The sequence below is a fragment of the Hemitrygon akajei genome, chromosome 3 (genome assembly GCF_048418815.1).
Source record: "Hemitrygon akajei chromosome 3, sHemAka1.3, whole genome shotgun sequence".
Taxonomy (NCBI): domain Eukaryota; kingdom Metazoa; phylum Chordata; class Chondrichthyes; order Myliobatiformes; family Dasyatidae; genus Hemitrygon; species Hemitrygon akajei.
The window spans coordinates 18,864,068-18,883,062 of NC_133126.1; the positions used below are offsets into that span (position 1 = coordinate 18,864,068).

At 44.4% G+C, this 18,995-nt stretch overlaps 1 protein-coding gene across 3 annotated transcripts in view; it reads left to right on the plus strand.

The window, feature by feature from the left end:
- abcd4 (ATP-binding cassette, sub-family D (ALD), member 4) overlaps positions 1-18,995 on the plus strand; it is a 47,554-nt gene that overhangs the window by 21,983 nt on the left and 6,576 nt on the right. For 2 of the 3 annotated variants that reach the window (XM_073039261.1, XM_073039262.1), the window contains exons 12-17: positions 3,957-4,180; positions 7,803-7,894; positions 10,210-10,246; positions 10,326-10,375; positions 13,901-13,953; positions 17,209-17,285. In XM_073039261.1, the coding sequence (XP_072895362.1) occupies positions 3,957-4,180; positions 7,803-7,894; positions 10,210-10,246; positions 10,326-10,375; positions 13,901-13,953; positions 17,209-17,285 (533 nt within the window). The remainder of the gene's footprint in view (positions 1-3,956; positions 4,181-7,802; positions 7,895-10,209; positions 10,247-10,325; positions 10,376-13,900; positions 13,954-17,208; positions 17,286-18,995) is intronic. The other variant, XR_012098164.1, reaches the window with a different exon arrangement.

Consider the following 18,995-nt stretch of genomic DNA (forward strand, 5'->3'; position numbering starts at 1 on the left):
TTATTGGGTTAGTGCCAAGCTTCCTTATTAGCCTCCTGCAGAAGTAGAGGGGCTGCTGAGCTTTCTTGGCCATAACTCGCGATGGGCAGGAGCCTGCAGTGTGTCCCACTGACAGTACGTCGCCACTCACACGGATTGGAAAGGCCACGATGCCCGCTTCTCTCACTTCCCTCACTTTCCCTTCTCCATCTGCCAGTCACCTGGATCCACCAATCATTTGCCAGCTTTTCTCCTACCAGTTCCCCTTACCCCTTTACAGTGCCTATAAAAAGTATTCACTCCCCACGCCCCCTTGGAAGTTTTCAAGTTTTATTGTTTTACAACATCAAATCACAGAAGATTTAACTTGGCTATTTTTTGACATTGATCAATAGCGAAAGATTCTTTTGTGTCAAACTGAAAACAACTCTCTACAAAGTGATCTAAATTAATTACAAATGTAAAACACAAAATAAGTAATTGTGTAAGTATTCACCCCCTTCAAGTCAGTAATTAGTAGACGCGCCATTGGCAGAAATTACAGCCTTCAGTCTCTGTAGATAGGTCTCTATTAGCTTTGCACATCTGGACACTGCAATTTTTCCCCATTCTTCTTTACAAAACTGCTCAAGCTCTGTCAGATTGTGTGGGGATCGTGAGTGAACAGCCCTTTTCAAGTACAGCTACAAATTCTCAATTGGATTGAGGTCTGGACTCTTGACTTGGCCATTCCAGGACATTAACTTTGTTGTTTTTAAACCATTCCTGTGTAGCTTTGACTTTATGCTTGGGGTCATGGTCTTGCTGGAAAACAAATTTTCTCCCAAATTGCAGTTCTCTTGCGGACTGCATCAGGTTTTCCTCCAGGATTTCCCTGCATTTTGCTGCATTCATTTTACCCTCTACCTTCACAAGCCCTCCAGGGCCTGCTGCAGTGGAGCATCCCCACAACATGATGCAGCCACCACCACGCTTCACAGTATGGATGGTGTGTTTTTGATGATGGGTGGTGTTTGGTTTACACCACTGAATACACCAGTGTTATATGCATTGTCCCATCTCAGCAACTGAAGCTTGTAACTCCTCCAGAGTTGTCGTAGGACTCTTGGTTGCCCCCCTTACTAGTCCCCTTCTTGCACCATCACTCAGATTTTGAGGATAGCCTACTCTCGGCAGATTTACAGCTGTTCTATATTTACATTTCTTGATGATTGACGTTACTGTACTCCAAGGGATATTTAGTGACTTGGAATCCATCTTCAGACCTGTGCTTTTCATTAACCTTTTCGTGGAGTTGCTTGGAGTGTTCTTTTGTCTTCGTGGTGTAGTTTTTGCCAGGATACCAACTCACCAGCAGTTGGACCTTCCAGATACGGGTGTATTTTTTTACTACAATTGAAACACCGTGACTGCACATCGTGATCTCCATTTAACTAATTCTGTGACTTCTAAAACCAGTTGTCTACACCAGTGATGATTTGGTGTGTCATATTAAAGGTGGGTGAATATTTAAATAATCAATTATTTTGTCGACATCTGTTTTCACTTTGATATGAAAAGAGTTTTTTTTCTGTTGATCAGTGCCAAATTAAATCCACTGTGAATCAATGTTGTAACACAACAAAACATGACAACTTCCGGGGGGGGGGGGGGGGGGGGGGGTGAATACTTTTTATAGGCACTGTATATTGGCTGTTCCCCCTCTCTCAGTCCAGGCGAACAATCTCAACCCAATATGGACAGTTGATGTTTCCTAGAACGTAGAACAGAACAGTAAGTCCCTTCGGCCCATCATGTTATGCCAAACTCACAACCTACTTCAAAGTCAATCTAATGTTTTATCTTTCATTTATCTTTCATCCATGTGTTCGGTTGAGACTGTCATTTTCCCACTGCAGATGCTGCCTGACCCACTGAGTTCCAATAGACAATAGGTGCAGGAGTAGGCCATTCCTGTGGGATAACATTAGCGAGAGTAAGCGTCGGCACGGACTAGAAGGGCCGAGATGCCTGTTTCCATGCTGTAATTGTTATATGATTATATGGTTATATTCGGCCCTTCGAGCCAGCAGCACCATTCACTGTGATCATGGCTGATCATCCACAATCATTACCCCGTTCCTGCCTTCTTCCCATATCCCTTGACTCCGCTATCTTTAAGAGCTCTATCTAACTCTTCTTGAAAGCATCCAGAGAATTGGCCTCCACTGCCTTCTGAGGCAGAGCATTCCATAGATCTTTTTCTCTGGGTGAAAAAATTTTTCCTCAACTCTGTTCTAAATGGCCTACCCCTTATTCTTAAACTGTGGCCTCTGGTTCTGGACTCCCCCAACATCGGGAGCATTTTTCCTGCCTCTAGTGTGTCCAATCCCTTAATCTTATATGTTTCAATCAGATCTCCTCTCATCCTTCTAAATTCCAGTGTATACAAGCCCAGTCACTCCAATCTTTCAACATATGACAGTTCCGCCATCCCGGGAATTAATCTCGTGAGCCTACGCTGCACTCCCTCAATAGCAAGAATGTCCTTCCTCAAATTTGGAGACCAAAACTGCACACAATACTCCAGGTGTGGTCTCACCAGGGCCCTGTACAGCTGCAGAAGGACCTCTTTGCTCCTATACTCAACTACCTTGTTATGAAGGCCAACATGCCATTAGCTTTCATCACTGCCTGTTGTACCTGCATGCTTACTTTCAGTGACTGATGAACACAGATGCCTAGATCTCGTTGTACTTCCCCTTTTCCTAACTTGACACCATTCAGATAGTAATCTGCCTTCCTGTTCTTGCCACCAAAATGGATAACCTCACATTTATCCACATTAAACTGCATCTGCCATGCATCTGCCCACTCACCCAACCTGTCCAAGTCACCCTGCAATCTCCTAACATCCTCCCCATATTTCACACTACTACCCAGCTTTGTGTCATCTGCAAATTTGCTAATGTTACTTTTAATCCCTTCATCTAAATCATTAATGTATATTGTAAATAGCTGCAGTCCCAGCACCGAACCTTGCGGTACCCCACTAGTCACTGCCTGCCATTCTGAAAAGGTCCCGTTAATCCCTACTCCTTGTTTCCTGTCTGCCAACCAATTTTCTATCCATGTCAGTACCCTACCCCCAATACCATGTGCCCTAATTTTGCCCACTAATCTCCTATGTGGGACCTTATCAAAGGCTTTCTGAAAGTCCAGGTACACTACATCCACTGGCTCTCCCTTGTCCATTTTCATAGTTACATCCTCAAAAGATTCCAGAAGATTAGTCAAGCACGATTTCCCCTTCGTAAATCCATGCTGACTTGGACCGATCCTGTTACCGCTATCCAAATGTGCTGTTATTTCATCTTTTATAATTGACTCCAGCATCTTCCCCACCACTGATGTCAGGCTAACTGGTCTATAATTCCCTGTTTTCTCTCTCCCTCCTTTCTTAAAAAGTGGGATAACATTAGCTATCCTCCAATCCTCAGGAACTGATCCTGAATCTATAGAACATTGGAAAATGATTACTAATGCTTCCACGATTTCTAGAGCCACCTCCTTAAGTACCCTGGGATGCAGACCATCAGGCCCTGGGGATTTATCGGCCTTCAGTCCCATCAGTCTACCCAACACCATTTTCTGCCTAATGTGAATTTCCTTCAGTTCCTCTGTTACCCTAGGTCCTCTGGCCACTATTACATCTGGGAGATTGTGTCTTCCCTAGTGAAGACAGATCCAAAGTACCTGTTCAACTCGTCTGTCATTTCCTTGTTCCCCACAATAAATTCACCCGTTTCTGCCTTCAAGGGCCCAACTTTGGTCTTAACTAACTTTTTCCTCTTCACATTCCCCCAGCACTATTTTCCCTGTACGGTTGAGAGTGACATTCACCAAGTTTACCGGGAGCTGGTGGTGTTTGCAGGATGTGGTGTGGTCTCCAGGGGCTCTGCTGGCAAAGCTAACATTGTCACCCTGACCTTCTCCAGGAGCAGCATGGATTCGGAAGAGGAAGGGGAGGAGAAGGACTCCAACCACACGGCTTTTACACTGGACCAGGTGTCCTTTACCTCCCTGACCTCGGAGGAGCTGTTGGTGAAGAACTTAACACTGAAGGTCAGCACGGGACACAACCTCCTGGTCATGGGCAACACAGGCACAGGGAAGACCACTCTGTTACGGGTACTGAATGGATTGTGGAAAATTACCCATGGTAAGACTTGGAGATCATTTCATCCAGGGAATTGTACCTTTTCCTGTCTGCCATCTGTCTCAATGCTCTGAGATTCTATGACTGACTGATCAAAACCCGTCAACCTCCTCAGCCATGGGAAAGAGGGTTCCAGAAATAGAACCCACAGATCTAGGCTGACACTCCAGTGCGAAGCTGAGGGGAGCTCTGCATTGTCAGCAGCACTCTCTTTCAAATGAGACCTGCCCCTGTGTGCTCTCCCAGGTGTACACAGGTCCAGTGAGACCTGCCCCTACCTGCTCTCCCAGGTGTACACAGGTCCAGTGAGACCTGCCCCTACCTGCTCTCCCAGGTGTACACAGGTCCAGTGAGACCTGCCCCTACCTGCTCTCCCAGGTGTACACAGGTCCAGTGAGACATGCCCCTACCTGCTCTCCCAGGTGTACACAGTAGACCCCGTGTTATGAGTAAAAGGCCTGTGCTTTTGTTTCAGAAAACGTGAGGAGCAATCACGCCGTGGCAGAAGGGGGATTTAGAGTCACAGAACAGGATCAGTCACTATGGACCAACCCCGATGCCTACCAGTGCTAATCCCATTTGCCTGCATCAGGCCCATCTTCCTCCAGTCCTTTCCTATCTATTAAATAAATACATCCGAAATGACTGAACAGGATACGAAGACTGTAAGAACCATCTAGAACATAGAACAGTACAGCAAAGGAACAGGACCTCCATTCAATGATTTAATGATTCAGTGCAGAAAACGCTATTAGCCAGTTTGCCCACAGCACAATCTCACAAAAGAACAATGTGCTAAAGACAAGATAAACGGCTCTCACCCAAATCTGGACAACCAATGGCAGTGCTGAAATGAGGGGGCCATAATTTTAGGGTGATTGGAGGAAAGTATCGTGGGGAAGTTAGAGGTTTTGGTTACATGGAGACTGGTGGATGCACGTGGGTGGTGGTAGAGGCAGATAAATTGGGGACAGTTAAGGAACTTTTAGATAGACACTTGAATGAAAGAAATATGGAGGGTGGTGTAGGAGGGAAGGGTTAGATTGATCTTAGAGTAGGTTAGAAAGGTCAGCACAACATTGTGGATGGAATCACAACATCGCAAATCCTATCAAGTATTGAAAGGCTTAGATAGAGTGGACGTGGAGATGTTGTTCCCTATATTGGGAGAGTCTAGGACATGAGGGCACAGCCTTAGAGTACAAAGCCATACCTTTCGAACAGAGATGAGGAGGAATTTCTTCAGCCAGAGGGTGGTGAATCTGTGCAAGTCATTGCCACAGACAACTGTGAAGCCCCAGTCATTGAATATATCTAAAACGGAGTTTAATTAGTAGGACATCAAAGGTTATGGGGAGAAGGAAGGAGAATAGGGTAGAGAGGGATAATAAATCAGCCATGATGGAATAGTCGAATTCATTCCTATGTTTTATTGTCTTATTTATGACAGACCTACCAAAATGGTTAACACTAATCTTCCCTCTGGAATATCCCAGCTAAGGCATCAGTTCAGGAGGTTGGTAGCTGGGGAGGGGTTGCTTTGGGTGGCAGTGTTTGGGATTCAGGATGGGCAATAAATGTTGGCTTCGGTAGCATCTTGCACATACCCCTCAGAGATTGAAATGTCTTAAAGAGGACAGGGAAGTTGTTTCTGGTGTAGTGGCAGTTATTTATCCTTGGAGTCATAGAGAAGGACGGGACAGAAACAGGCTCTTTGGTCCATCTAGCCTATGCCAAAACCATTTCAACTGCCTACTCTCATTGATCTGCACTGGGACCATCACCCTCCATATCCCTACTGTCCATGTACCTGTCCAAACTTCCCTTAAGTGTTGACACTGAGCTTGCATGCACCACTTGTGCTGACAGCTCATTCCACACTTTCATGATCCTCTAAGAGAAGTATTTCCCCCTCATGTTCTCTTTAAACGTCTCACCTTTCACCATGACCCATAATCTCTGGTTGTAGTCCCACCCAATCTCAGTGGAAAAAAATCTGCTTGCACTTACCCTATTTGTATACCTCAATCAAATCTCCTCTAATCTTCTACATTATAAAGTATAAAGTTCTAACCTATTCAACCTTTCCTTATAACTCAGATCCGGCAACATCCTTGTAAATTTTCTCTGTACTCTTTCAACCTTGTGTACATCTTTCCTGTAAGTAGGTGACCAAAACTGCACACAATACTCCAAATTAGGCCTCACCAATATCTTAAAACAACTTCAACATAACATCCCGTAAGAAATTATGGACCTGTGTTCTACCACGCTCCTCAGTGCTCTACCATTCACTGTGGAAGACCTACCCTGGTTGGTCCTTCTGACATGCAAAACCTCGCACTTGTCTGCATTAAATTCTCTCTGCATCTTCAACCATCCTTATAATTATTGTCACTGATGAGTCGCACAATGTGACTTTGTGTGAGTTTGTTGTGTGTAAATTATTTGCAGTGTTCCCTCAATACACCACATTACAAAAAAGCAGAGGCAATGAGCCAAAAGGCCTAATTCTGCCCTGTGTGCATTGGTCTTGTAGGATTTATTTAAAACAGAGGTGACAGGTTCTTTGTAAGGTTACAGGGAGAATGGGTTTGAGACAGATAATAAATCAGTCGTGATTGAATGGCAGAGCATACTCGATGGGCTGAATGGTCTAATCCTGCTCTTATGTCTTATGGTAATATTACATCAGAGACTGTACTTCAGAAGTGTCTCAGCAGTTTAAAGGAACTAGCGATCTGCTGAAGGAGGAATGAAAGGTTCCATAGAAATGCAAAACTGTCCAACACACACATAATTGAATTGACCTTATTTCTTACATCCTTCACATACATGAGGATTAAGAATCTTCATCTTCATCTAAATGTGCAATGTGCAATCATAGTAATTTATAATAAATAGAACAGTCAATGTAATATAGAGTACACTCAAATCAGCGTGAGTTAATTAGGTGATTAATGCTGGAGGAATTCAGCAGGTTGTCCATGGAAATGAATAAACAGTTGATGTTTCGGGCTGAGTCCCTTGGTCCTGAAGAAGGATCTCGGCCGGAAATGTTGACTTTTATTCATTTCCATTGATGCTGCCTGTCCTGTCTTGAATTTGTTGGTCTTTTATTATGTGTCTTTGATGATGATAATTATTATTACCTGCCATCACTTGCTCCTGCACTTTGCTCCACCAGAATGTGCTACATTATTCCTAGTGCCTGTGATACTGCAGTATGTTTTTCATTGCACCTGTCAATGTATGTACTGTACATGTACCATATATATGATGGTAAATGTGGCTTTGGCTTTGACTTTTTATACTGGCTATCTCCCCTCTAGTTTTCTAGTTCAAATGAAGCCACCTAACCGCAAAGAGACATCGATTGTCCATTTCTCTAAATTGATGTTACCTGACGTGCTGAGTTTCTCCAGCATTTTGTGTGTTGCTCCAGATTCAGGCCTCTGCAGAAGTACGTCATCCAGCCCCTCGAGTCAGCTCAGTCAGCCTGTGTGACCAGACCTCACCCACGCTCCCCATATCTGACCCTCATGCCATAGGAAAGCCTTTAAGCAGTCGGTGGGTGTTGAGCACGAGATGAAACCTCTCTGGTGTGTTCTCTCTTTACCTGCAGGCTCTGTGCACATGGCGACTTGCTTTGGGCCCCGTGGGATACTATTTCTCCCCCAGAAGCCGTACTTCACTGATGGAACCCTCAGGGAGCAGGTAAATGTGGGGAGGACACAGCAGCAATCTGTCTGGGGTGGGTAAGTGGGGGGGGGGGGCGGTGGTGGATGGATCAAGGAAGTAGCGTTTTTCACCGTGTACGTTAATATGTATTAGGAACTTGCTGTGGTGCATTGGTCAGGGTGTGAAGTGTGTCTGTGTATTTATTTTAGAGGTTAAAGGATGGGTATGGAGTAAAATGTGCATCAATAAAAACCAGTATATATTTACAATCAAACGTTATAAAAAAAACAGATTAAAGAGTCTACATTGCAGCAATGGGGGTAATAGAGGGGGTGGGAGATCACTAACTAGAATGGTTGATCAGAATAAATGCCTGGGGGATATGAAACTTTTAAGATGGCATGAAGTTTTGGCGGGTGGTGGATGAGGAGAGCAGACAGAGACCTCGAGAGGGTCTTGACGTTGCTCAAGGCAGGGGCAGCAGTGGTGGGTGATGGGTGAGGTGGCCTTGATCGCTCCCACCCTTCTCTCGTTACCCTTCTGTCCCTCCCCCCATTTCCTCCTACAGTGAGAAAGGTGGGGGAAAGTGGATGGACCAGGGGGCAATAGCATTGCCAAGGAATGCTGGCCATTGGAAGGTGGAGGCTGGTGGGAGCACTGGGAGGGTGGGGGAGAGGAGGGCTGAGTATGGAGGACAGTGGCACGGAATGGAGGAGGGAGTTAACAGGAGAGGCTGTTTCCAGTAGTGGGGGTGTCTTCAGACCAGAGGGCACAGCCTCAGAAGACAAGGACATCCCTTTGGAATAGAGAGGAATTTATTTCACCAGAAGGTGGTGCATCTGTGGAATTCATTGCCACAGATTGAAAGAGGTTTATCAAATTATGTGAGGCTCTGATAGGGGAGATGGTCAGAATCTTTTTCCCAGGGTACAATGTCAAATACCAGAAGGCATGCAGAAGGACTAGAGTAGCCAGAAGGAGCAGAAGCAGAATACTAGTAGGGCTTCCCTTTAGAACAGAGATGAGGAAGAATTTCTTTGGCGGGAGGGTGGTGAATCTGGAATTCTTTGCAGCAGTCGGCTGTGTAGGCCAAATCATTGGGTACATTTAAAGTGGAGGTTGATAGGTTCTTCATCAGTCAGGGCATCAGAGGTTACGGGAGAAGGCAGGAGAATGGGGTTGAGAGGGGTAATAAGTCTGCCATGATCAAATGCTGGAGCAGACTCATTGGGCCGAATGGCCTATTTCTGCTCCTATCTCTTATGGAAGGAGAGACCTCTGGGTAAAGTCGGTGGGAGTACTGGGTGGAGGGCAGAGGGACCCCACTAGTAGAGAAGTGTGGAAACCCCGTACTGGCGAGGGCAGGGTCAACTCCAGCTTAAAGGCTGGGTAGTGATTGGGACAGAGCACTGGTGGGGAATGGGGGTAGAGTACACAAGTCCCTGGAAGGACAATGCAACAATGTGCAGATTAGGCCATATGGCCTCTTGCGCTCCCTGCAAAATGCCTGCAATTCCAAAATTCAGGTAACAGACAGCTGGAGAAACTTAGTAGGTCAGGCAGCATAGAACATCAAACACTACCACACAGTACAGGTCTGTCAGCCCACAATGTGATGCCAACCTTTTAACCTACTCTAAGATCAATCTAACCCTTATCTCTTACATAGGCTTTCATTTTTCTGTCATCCATGTGCCTATCAAAGAGTCTCATTAATGTCCCTAATATCTGCCTCTATCTCCATCCCTAGCCGTGCACCCATCAATCTCTGTATCCCACCCCCCCCCCCCCAACCCTGTACTTTCCTCCCATCACCTTAAAGTTATGCCCCCGATATTAGTCATTTTCGCTCTGGCAAAAAGTTACTGGCTAGTCACTTGATCTATGCCTCTTATCATCTTGTACACCTCTGTCACCTCCTAACTTGCTCAAGTTCTCTTCATAAGACATGCTCTCTAATCCAAGCAGCATCCTGGTAAATCTCCCCTGCACCTTCTCTAAACCTTTCACATGCTTCCCATAATGAGGCCACTGGAACAGAACATAGTAGTCCATGTGTGGTCTAACCAAGGGATTTGATAAAGCTGCAGTGTTACTTCCCGGTTCTTTAACTCAATTAACTCATGTAATGAAGTCCAATATCCCATCTCGCCCTTCATCTGGATTGAATCCCAGTGTGAATGAAAGATTTCAGTCGAAGCATTGACTGTCCATATTCCCCTGCGGATGCTCCTCGACCTGCCAAGTTCCTCCAGAAGTTTGTTTTTTTTGTTCCAGACTCCAGCATCTGCAGTCTCTTGTATCTCCATTTTGTTCGGTAACAAAGTTAATAATTTTGTCTCTTTGAACAGATTATTTACCCCTTGAAGGAAATTTACCCTGTAACAGGTACCAAATTGCTTATCTTTCTTTATCCCAAGCCCAGTGGTCTGATGGAATTGTGACACTGTTGCATTGTATCTCGTAGGATCAGCAGATGACAAGAGAATCCTTCACTTCTTGGAGGTGACTGGATTGGTAAGTTGGAAATTGGTTTATTGGTGTCACATGTACAGAGTTACAATTGGAAACTCTCTTGCAAGCTGTCCCTACAAATCTTTTACAACATTGATTCATCGAGAGTTCAAGAGTAAAACAATAACAATGCAGTATGCAGTGTTACGTACTGTATATGGTGTTACAATTACTACGTTACATATAGGTTAGTTACGGGGAAAGTACAGACAAAGTGCAAGAGCATGGTGAGGCAGATGGTGAAGTCAAATCCATCTTACCACGCTGGAGGTTCATGCAAGAGTCCTCTAACTGTGGGATAGAAACTGTCCGTGAGCCTGGTGGCGTGTAATTTGGGGATTTTGCATCTTCTGTGATAGAATTGTTTGGGTGAGTGGAAATATCTTGGAGATGTAGGTGGTGAGGTCAAAAATCCATCTTATTGTTCAGGAGGTTCATTCAGTAGTCCTATTACAGCGGTATAGAAGCTGATCTTGAGCCTGGTGGTGTGTAAGTTGGGGTTTTGTATCTCCTGCCCGATGGGGGTGCGGAGAAGAGAGAATGACTGGGAAGAGAGGTGTCTTTGATTACGTTGCCTGCTTTGCCGAGGGAATCCATGGGGATTTCCCTTCAGTAAAGGTGAGGGTGGGAACTGTCCCTGTGTTTTGCCTCACGGTCCTTCTGATCTGGTCCAATCCTGACCTGTCTGTGCAGTTTACAAGTTCTCTCACTGACAGGCTGGGTTTCCCCTGGCTGCTCTGGTTTTCTCCCACATCCCAAAGATCTGATGGGTTCATTTTCCAGGGTAGATAAGTGTCAAAAGAAAAATTACAAAAGGGGAGAGACAACGAGTGCAGGAGAGAATAAGTTGGAGGTACAGGGAAATTAGAGAGGGAATGGGGTTAATGGATTGTTCTGCTGGGAACCTGTATAGATCAGATGGGCTGAGTGGCCTGCTTCTGTGTCATAGTAGATAGGTACCTATCCCTTAATCAGAAAAACATATTATGCAGTTATTACACTGTTGCTGTGTCCAATTTGGCTGCTAGCAAAAGCATCTCGTTGAATCAGAATCAGGTTTGATATCACTGGCATATTTCGTGAAATTTGTTGTCTTTCTGACAGCGGTGCACTGCAATACGTAGTAATAGAAAAAAGTGAATTACATTAAATATATTTTTATTTAATAGTTAAATAAATGGTGCAAATAAGTAATGATGTCTTGAGAGGGATGTTGAAAGCTGCTATATGAATGTAGGTCTATGAAGAGCTCCTTATTGTGTGTTTCCTGTCACTGTGTGTTGGATGATCTCATTGGTCCATGTTCGACCAATATGTCTCTTGATAACCTTCTGATATGTCCCAGAGTGCTACTAAATTCAGGAGAGTCGGTCTAGGCAGCAAAAGCACATCCCAAAAAACTTTATCTGTACTAATCCCGTGTTTATGCATAGACACCTCCATCGCCGTGTTCGTCCCTATTCCTTGTAATCAGTCCTTGAGAAACATAGAAAACCTACAGCACAGTACAGGCCCGTGGTAAATTGGTGCTTTTTGTCACACATACTGAGGTACAGTGAAAAGCTTTGTTTTGCTTGCCATCCATACAGATTTCATCTCACCAACACTTCAAGGAAGTATAAGGGAAAAGCAGTAACAATACAGAATAGAGTGTTAAAGAGAAAGTGTAGGCAGACAATAAGGGCAAGATGTGAAGAAGCAGATTGTAAGGTCTAGAGTCCATCTTGTACTAAGAGACAGTTCAGTGGTGGGACACAAGCTGACCTTGATCCTGGTGGTATGTGCTTTCAGGCATGGGCATCTTTGTGATTTTAATCAATATCATTGCCACGTTTTTAAAGTGGTGTATCTGGTAGAACCAGTGCCTCATGTCTCCAGTGACCTTGAGTTCAATCCTGACTGTGTGGAGTTTACATGTTCTCACTGTGACTCCAGGTGCTCCAGTCTCCTCCAAAGATGTGCAGTTCGGTTGGCTAATTGGCTACTGTAAGTTGCCCCTCTTGTGCAGGAGAATGGTAGAATCTGGGGACAGTTGATGGGAATGTGAGGAGAACAACATGGGATGAATGAGTGCTTGATGGTCGGTTAGTATGAACATGTAGGGCTGAAGGGTCCTTTTCTGTGTTGCTTGGTTCTATGACTCTCTATTTGATTTGGAAGAGAGTTAATGAAAATAATATAAATTCTAATCTGTTTTCTATCTCGCCATACAGCAGAAAACAAATTAAATTCAACAAGGCACATTGTATGTAAGGATTGTGCAGAATCCCTACACTTGTATAAAAAATTCGTTAGACCACATTTGGAGTTTACTTGCAATTCTAGCTGTCCCTTTGCCAGAAGAATGAGGAGGCTTTGGAGCGAATGCAGAAGAGATTCACTAGCGTGTTGCGTGGATTAGAGAGTATTGGAAAAGTTGGACTCGGATTGGTTTCTGTGGAATGTCAGAGGCTGAGGGGTGACCTGAGAGAATTTTATCAGATTATGTGAGGCATTGATAGTTCAAAGTTCAAAGTAAATTTATTATCGAAGTATGGATACGTCACCATATACAGCCCTGAGATTAATTGTCTTGCAGACATACTCAATAAATGCACGGAGTAATAACTGTAACAGAATCAATGAAAGAAAGGGTACACAGTCAGTTTCTCTCAGGCTGGAAGTGTTATATACGAGAGAGCGCAGCTTTAATGTGTGAGGGAGAGAGCTTAAAAGCTAATTTGCATGACACTTTTCTTCCCTGACAGGGTGGTGGGTACCTGAAATGTGCTGCCAAGGGCAATGGTGGAAGCAAATACAATAACAGAGTCGAAGAAGCATGTAGAGCAGGGTTTCCCAACTCTTTTTATGCCATGGAACCTTACCATTAACCCAATGCTCCGTGCACCCCAGGCTGGAAGCCCCTGATTTAGACAGATACATGAATAAGCAGGGGATGGAGGATGTATATACCACCTTCAGGCAGATGGCATTAAGATGGTCAGAGCAAACACGGTGGGATGAGGGGCCTGTTTCTGTGCTATTTCTGAAGAATGATATTATCGATTTATTCAAAGGGGTACGATGCTGGTAATTGACACAGATGTAGGAGAAAGAGCAGTGCATGACTTTTCCTTGGTCACGTGGCATGTACACCCGACAAGTTGGCATTGCCTATTTAACAGAGGAACATACAGCCCTGGACAACCATCATCTCATTGGGCTGGCCTGAATTTCAACTCATCTCCCCAACCCTATCAGGGCTATGCCCTATTAGCCACTGTCAAAATGCCAAGAAGCTTTATTTCAAAACTAAACCAAGATTTGAACTAAGGCAGGGGTTCCCAACCTTTTTTTTATGCTATGGATTCCTACCATTAACTGAGGGGTCCACAGACCCCAGGTTGGGAAACCCTGCGCTAAGGGAACAATCCCTCCCACCCCTTTAAACTCAAACTTTTCCTCCTTCCGGTTTTAAATGAAGTTTCAATGAGTGACTGCAGACACATTTATGCTTTTGGCAAATAACTGATATGGGTTCCCTTTAAGGAGTCCCTCCTGAAGAGGACCGGTGGGCTGGATGAGCAAGTCGATTGGAATTGGTGAGTCACTCTTACTCTGCTCGAAGGGCTTTGGGTGTTGTTGATAACTTGTCGATTGCGGAAATAATTGGCAGTGCCCACAGTTTTTTCTCTGGCCGCAAACACGTGTCGTACTCGACCACAACACGCTTGTGGGTGTAGGCTCTGTGAATGACTTCAGTGACTTTGGCCCCAAGGTGGCTCAGCAGATTACAGCTTCGCATACTTGCTTGCATAAGAGTTCCTCCCATGTGGTGCAGACTGCCAGCTGGAGCCTGTAGAAAGAGTTGGACACCCACTTTATGTGGATAGGACTAAAGGCTGCAGACAGACATAGATCAATTTTGCTGACTGCAACTGCTTACTGTGAGAGTGAGGAAGGACCTCTTGGAGACCGGCAGTGACCTGATGGGGTGAGTAACACTTTTCTGGCACAGATACCTCCTCGGAGCTAAGCACAAAGTACAAGATGGAACCTCCCTGTTGGTCTCCCCACTTTAATGAGCCTCCCTCCTGTTCTCTCTGTGACAGACCAGTGCCTCATGGTCACTGGTTCCAACCTCTATTGAAGCTCTCATTTCATTCTAGATTAGAGAACTTCAGGGATTCCAATCCTTTATTAAGAAACATAAGAAACGGGAGTGGGAGGAGTAGGCCATCTGGCCTGTTGAGCCTATTCCACTATTCAATAAGATCACGGCTGATTTGGCCATTGTCTCAGTTCCACCTACCTGCCTTTTTCCCCATAGCCCTTAATTATCCTGCTATGGAAAAATCTTATCACTGTGTCCCTCACTATCCAGGCCATGTTCTCTTTTTGCTGCTGCCATCTGGATGGAGGTACAGGAGCATCAAGACCTATACCATCGGGTTCAGGAACAGTGATTATTCCTCAGTCTTCAGGCTCTTGAACCAAAGGGGATAAGACCATAGGACAGGAGCAGAATTAGGCCATTTCACCCATTGAGTCTGCCCTGCCATTTCATCATGGCTGATCCACTTTCCTCTCACACCCAGTCTCCTGACCTCCCTGTATCCCTTCATGCCCTGACTAATTGACCTCTGCCCTAAATATACCTAATTACTTGGCCTCCACAGCTGCCTGTGGCAATGAATCCCACAGATTCACCACACTGGCTAAAGAAATTTCTCCTGGCCTCCATTCTTTACTCAAACCAACACTAAACGGATTCCATCAACCTATGGGCTCACTTTTATGGACTCAACAACTTGTGTTTGCTTGCTTGCTTGCTTATTTATTTATTTATTTATTTAATTAATCGATCAATCAATCAATCAATCAGCTCAGGCTGTTAAAACCTAAGGTACAGGCATAGCCAAGAACACTTATTTCTCAATTGCTAGGCTCTTACGGACTGTTCTAGTGGTGTTTAGTATTGCGGTTTTCTGAAGATTTACATAAATATTGCTCTGTAGCCCTAATTGTTTAATGAAACTATTTGTGGATATTACTGTACAGTGTATATATACCCTGTTTATGTTCCAAAGTCTATCAATTTCCTCTGTTAACTCAGCATATTTCTGGTGTTTTTCACTTACTGATTTCTGTATGTTGTGTGTGTTTGGAATGGTTGTATCTATTAAATAAGTTGTTCTTGCTTATTTATCCTGTAATATTATATCCAGACAGTTACTATAGATTGTCCCGTCTGTAAGAACAGATGGCTTAAAATATAATTTGTGAGATTCTGACTCTAAAGCTAGATCAGGCTTGTCTTTATAGTGAGGTATGGTCTATTTTATGAGTTTGTATTTTAAAGCAATGTTTTGGTGAATGATGTTTGCCACTTGATTGTGCCTGTGTAAGTAATCAGATTCAGTTAAACTGCTGCAGGATCCTGTGATGTGTTGGATTGTTTCTGGTTTCTTTTGGAATCTTTGCATTTATAGTCTTGAATTTGTTTGTCATTAATTATGTATTTTTGATAATTATTGTCATTTTCTTTTTGTATTTGCACAGTTTGTCTTTTGCACATTGGGTGCTTGCCCATCTCTGTTGTGTGCAGTTTTTCATTGACTCTTTTGTTTTGTACTTACTCTGAATGTCTGTAAGAAATTGAATCTCGGGGTAGTATATGGCCTACTTTGATAATAAATTCACTTTGAACTTCAAATATATTTTATGAAGTAGCCTCTACTGCTTCCTTGGGCAGAGAATTCCACAGATTGACTACTCTCTGGAAAAAAACAGTTTCTCCTTGTCTTCATCCTAAATATATTCACACAAATCTTGAGGCTATGTTCCTCTCTTCTAGCTCCACTTGCCAGATTATTCCTTGGAAATGATAACTGGTTCCAGGGGTCTGAGTGTCTTCATCCAGTAAAGTTGACCTCAAATTCTAGTGTCACCTAACCTCAGTGGAAAAAGCCTGCTTACATTTACCCTAACTATACTCATCACAATTTGGTATATCTCCATCAAATCTCCACTCATTCTCCTATGCTCCAGTGAATGAAGTCACTCTTCACTATTCACTATGTTCGGCACAGCTTTGTGGGCCAAAGGGCCAGTATTGTGCTGTAGGTTCTCTATGTTTCTGTGTTTTCAGTCTTTGCCTGTAACTCAGATCCTCAAGACCCAGCACCAGCCTTGTAAGTTTTCTCTGTACTGTTTCAATCTTACTTATATCTTTTCTGTAGGTTGGTGAGCAGAACCGCACACAATTCTCTAAATTTGATCTCATCAATGCCTTGTACAACTACAACTTAACATCCCACCTCCTGTACTCAATACTTTGAATTATGAAGGCTGACATGCTAAGTGTTCTCTTTATGACCATAGCTACCTGTGATGCCACTTTGAAGGAATTGTGGATCTGAATTCCTGGATCCCACTGTTCCTCTGCACTGTTCAGTGTCCTTTTGATCACTGCGCAAGTCCTACTCTGATCTGTCCTCACAAAGAGCAACACCTCATACTTGTCCGCATTAAACTCCATAGGCCATCTTTCAGCCTATTTTCCCCAGCTGGTCCAGATCACCTCAGATCTACACGTAGTACATGGTATTGTATACATGCTTTGATAACAAATTTACATTGATCTTTGAGGAAGTGGAAGTGTTTGTGGAAGTGAAAGGCTGCTGGTCAGTTCTGAGATGAAGGACTTCTGAGACATCCCGGTGCATAATCCCTTCAATGCCTGATAAGACATCCCATTAGAGCAGAGCAGAGAATGACTGAAGTGTGGGTAGAAAGCTTGACCATCTGAAGTAAATATCTGATTCTGATTGGTTTGCTGCTGTTCTTCTCTCCAGGTATGACGCGTTGTCTCCAGGAGAAATGCAGCGGTTGTCCTTTGCACGACTCTTATACCACCAGCCCAAGTATGCAGGTTGGTCTATGCTGTCCACTTGTAGACAGCTCTGTGGGAGGAAACGGGATTGTTTAACAGAATGCAGGATTTTGACCTGAAACAGCGACTGTTCCTTTCCTCACCTGTTGCTCGACCCTCTGAAATCAGCAAATGGTTTGTCTGTCCGGTGGTGGTATTGGAACTCCACTCCACAGGCTCGTCAGGGATAGGACCTCCCTGAAAGCTGGTATCGACTGATTTTTGTCCCAATTCTTGTATATTCCAATCCCCAGTCCTGGATGCTTTAATGATGGACGTATTGACTGTCAGTTGGGCCAGAGGGATGTGTTGAGGTTAGATATTGGGGGTGGGGGGAAAGCATTGGGAGATGCTTGGGATCATGGCGTACATTCTTGTTTCCTGTGGTTAGGGGTCAGTGAACCTAAGGGCTTCACTTGGACAACTTGGCCGGCTAGTGCCCGCAGCTGTACGGGACAGAGTGCACAGTCCCAGGAGCCTGCATTTTACCTCTTATCAGGTGGCACAGCCTAAACTTGGCAAGCATGAACTCAGTTCTTCAAGTCACGTTTACCATCTTGGATCATTCAAAACCCAAGTGGACCCCTTGCCCAGCATGTTCCACCACCTTTGGTCACATCCGTGAACCCAGAAGGGTTCTGGTTAAACTGTGGCCATGGGACCTTCAACCATCATTCGCAGATGAAAGTGGCTGGCAGTTTTTAGTTACCTACTTGGAACACAGAATGTAGAGCACTACAGTGCAGTACAGGGTCTTTGGCCCACAATGTTGTATCGACCTTTTAACGCACTCCAACATCTACCTAACCCTTACTTCTCGCATAGCCCATCCATGTGCCTGTTTAAGAATGTTTTAAATGTCCCTAATGTAACTGGCTCTACCACCACTCCAGGCAGTGTGTCCCATGCACCTACCACTCTCTGAGTAACAGAAAACCTACCTCTGATATCTCCCCTAAACTTTCATACACTCACCTTAAATGGATGTCCTTTGGTATTGGCCACCCTGGATGAAAGGTCCATTAAGTGCCTCTCATAATCTTATACATCCTATCAAGTCACCTCTCATCCGCCTTCGCTCCAAGCAGAGCAGCCTTAGTTTGCTCAACTTAAGTTTAAATCTTGCATTTTTTATGAATTAAAACTTCCTGGAGTTTTGACAGTGCCCGCTGGTGGCATAGGCTATTGGTGTTGCGGAGCTGGGTTAAAATGCAGGCCAGTCAAGTGAGATGACGGCTATTCACGTCTGTAAGATCCTCTTTCAAATGGGCAATGCCGACTTGCTGGATTTGGCCTGCCACTTGACCGATGCTGGCAGCAAGAACTCAGTCACGTGGAGAGGTTGAGGTGCTTTTTTAAGGAGAAGAGTAAGCCCTTCATGGCCATTCTCTGTCTATCCATCTATCCAGAACAGTAACAGGCCCAATGAACCTATGGCACCCAATTACACTCATGTCACCAATTAACCTACTAACCAGTACATCCTTTGAGATGTGGGAGGAAACCGGAGCACCCAGAGGAAAATCACACAGTCACAGGGAGACCAGACTCCTTATAGACAGTGGCAGAATTGAACCCGGGCCACTAGGGCTGTAATAGTGTTACAAATGCTGAGGTGATTGGGTGGGTTGATATATTACCACTGATATGGACCATCGGGGCAGATGTCTGTTTCTCTGCTAAGTTCCATTGTGGGTTCGATGGGGATCG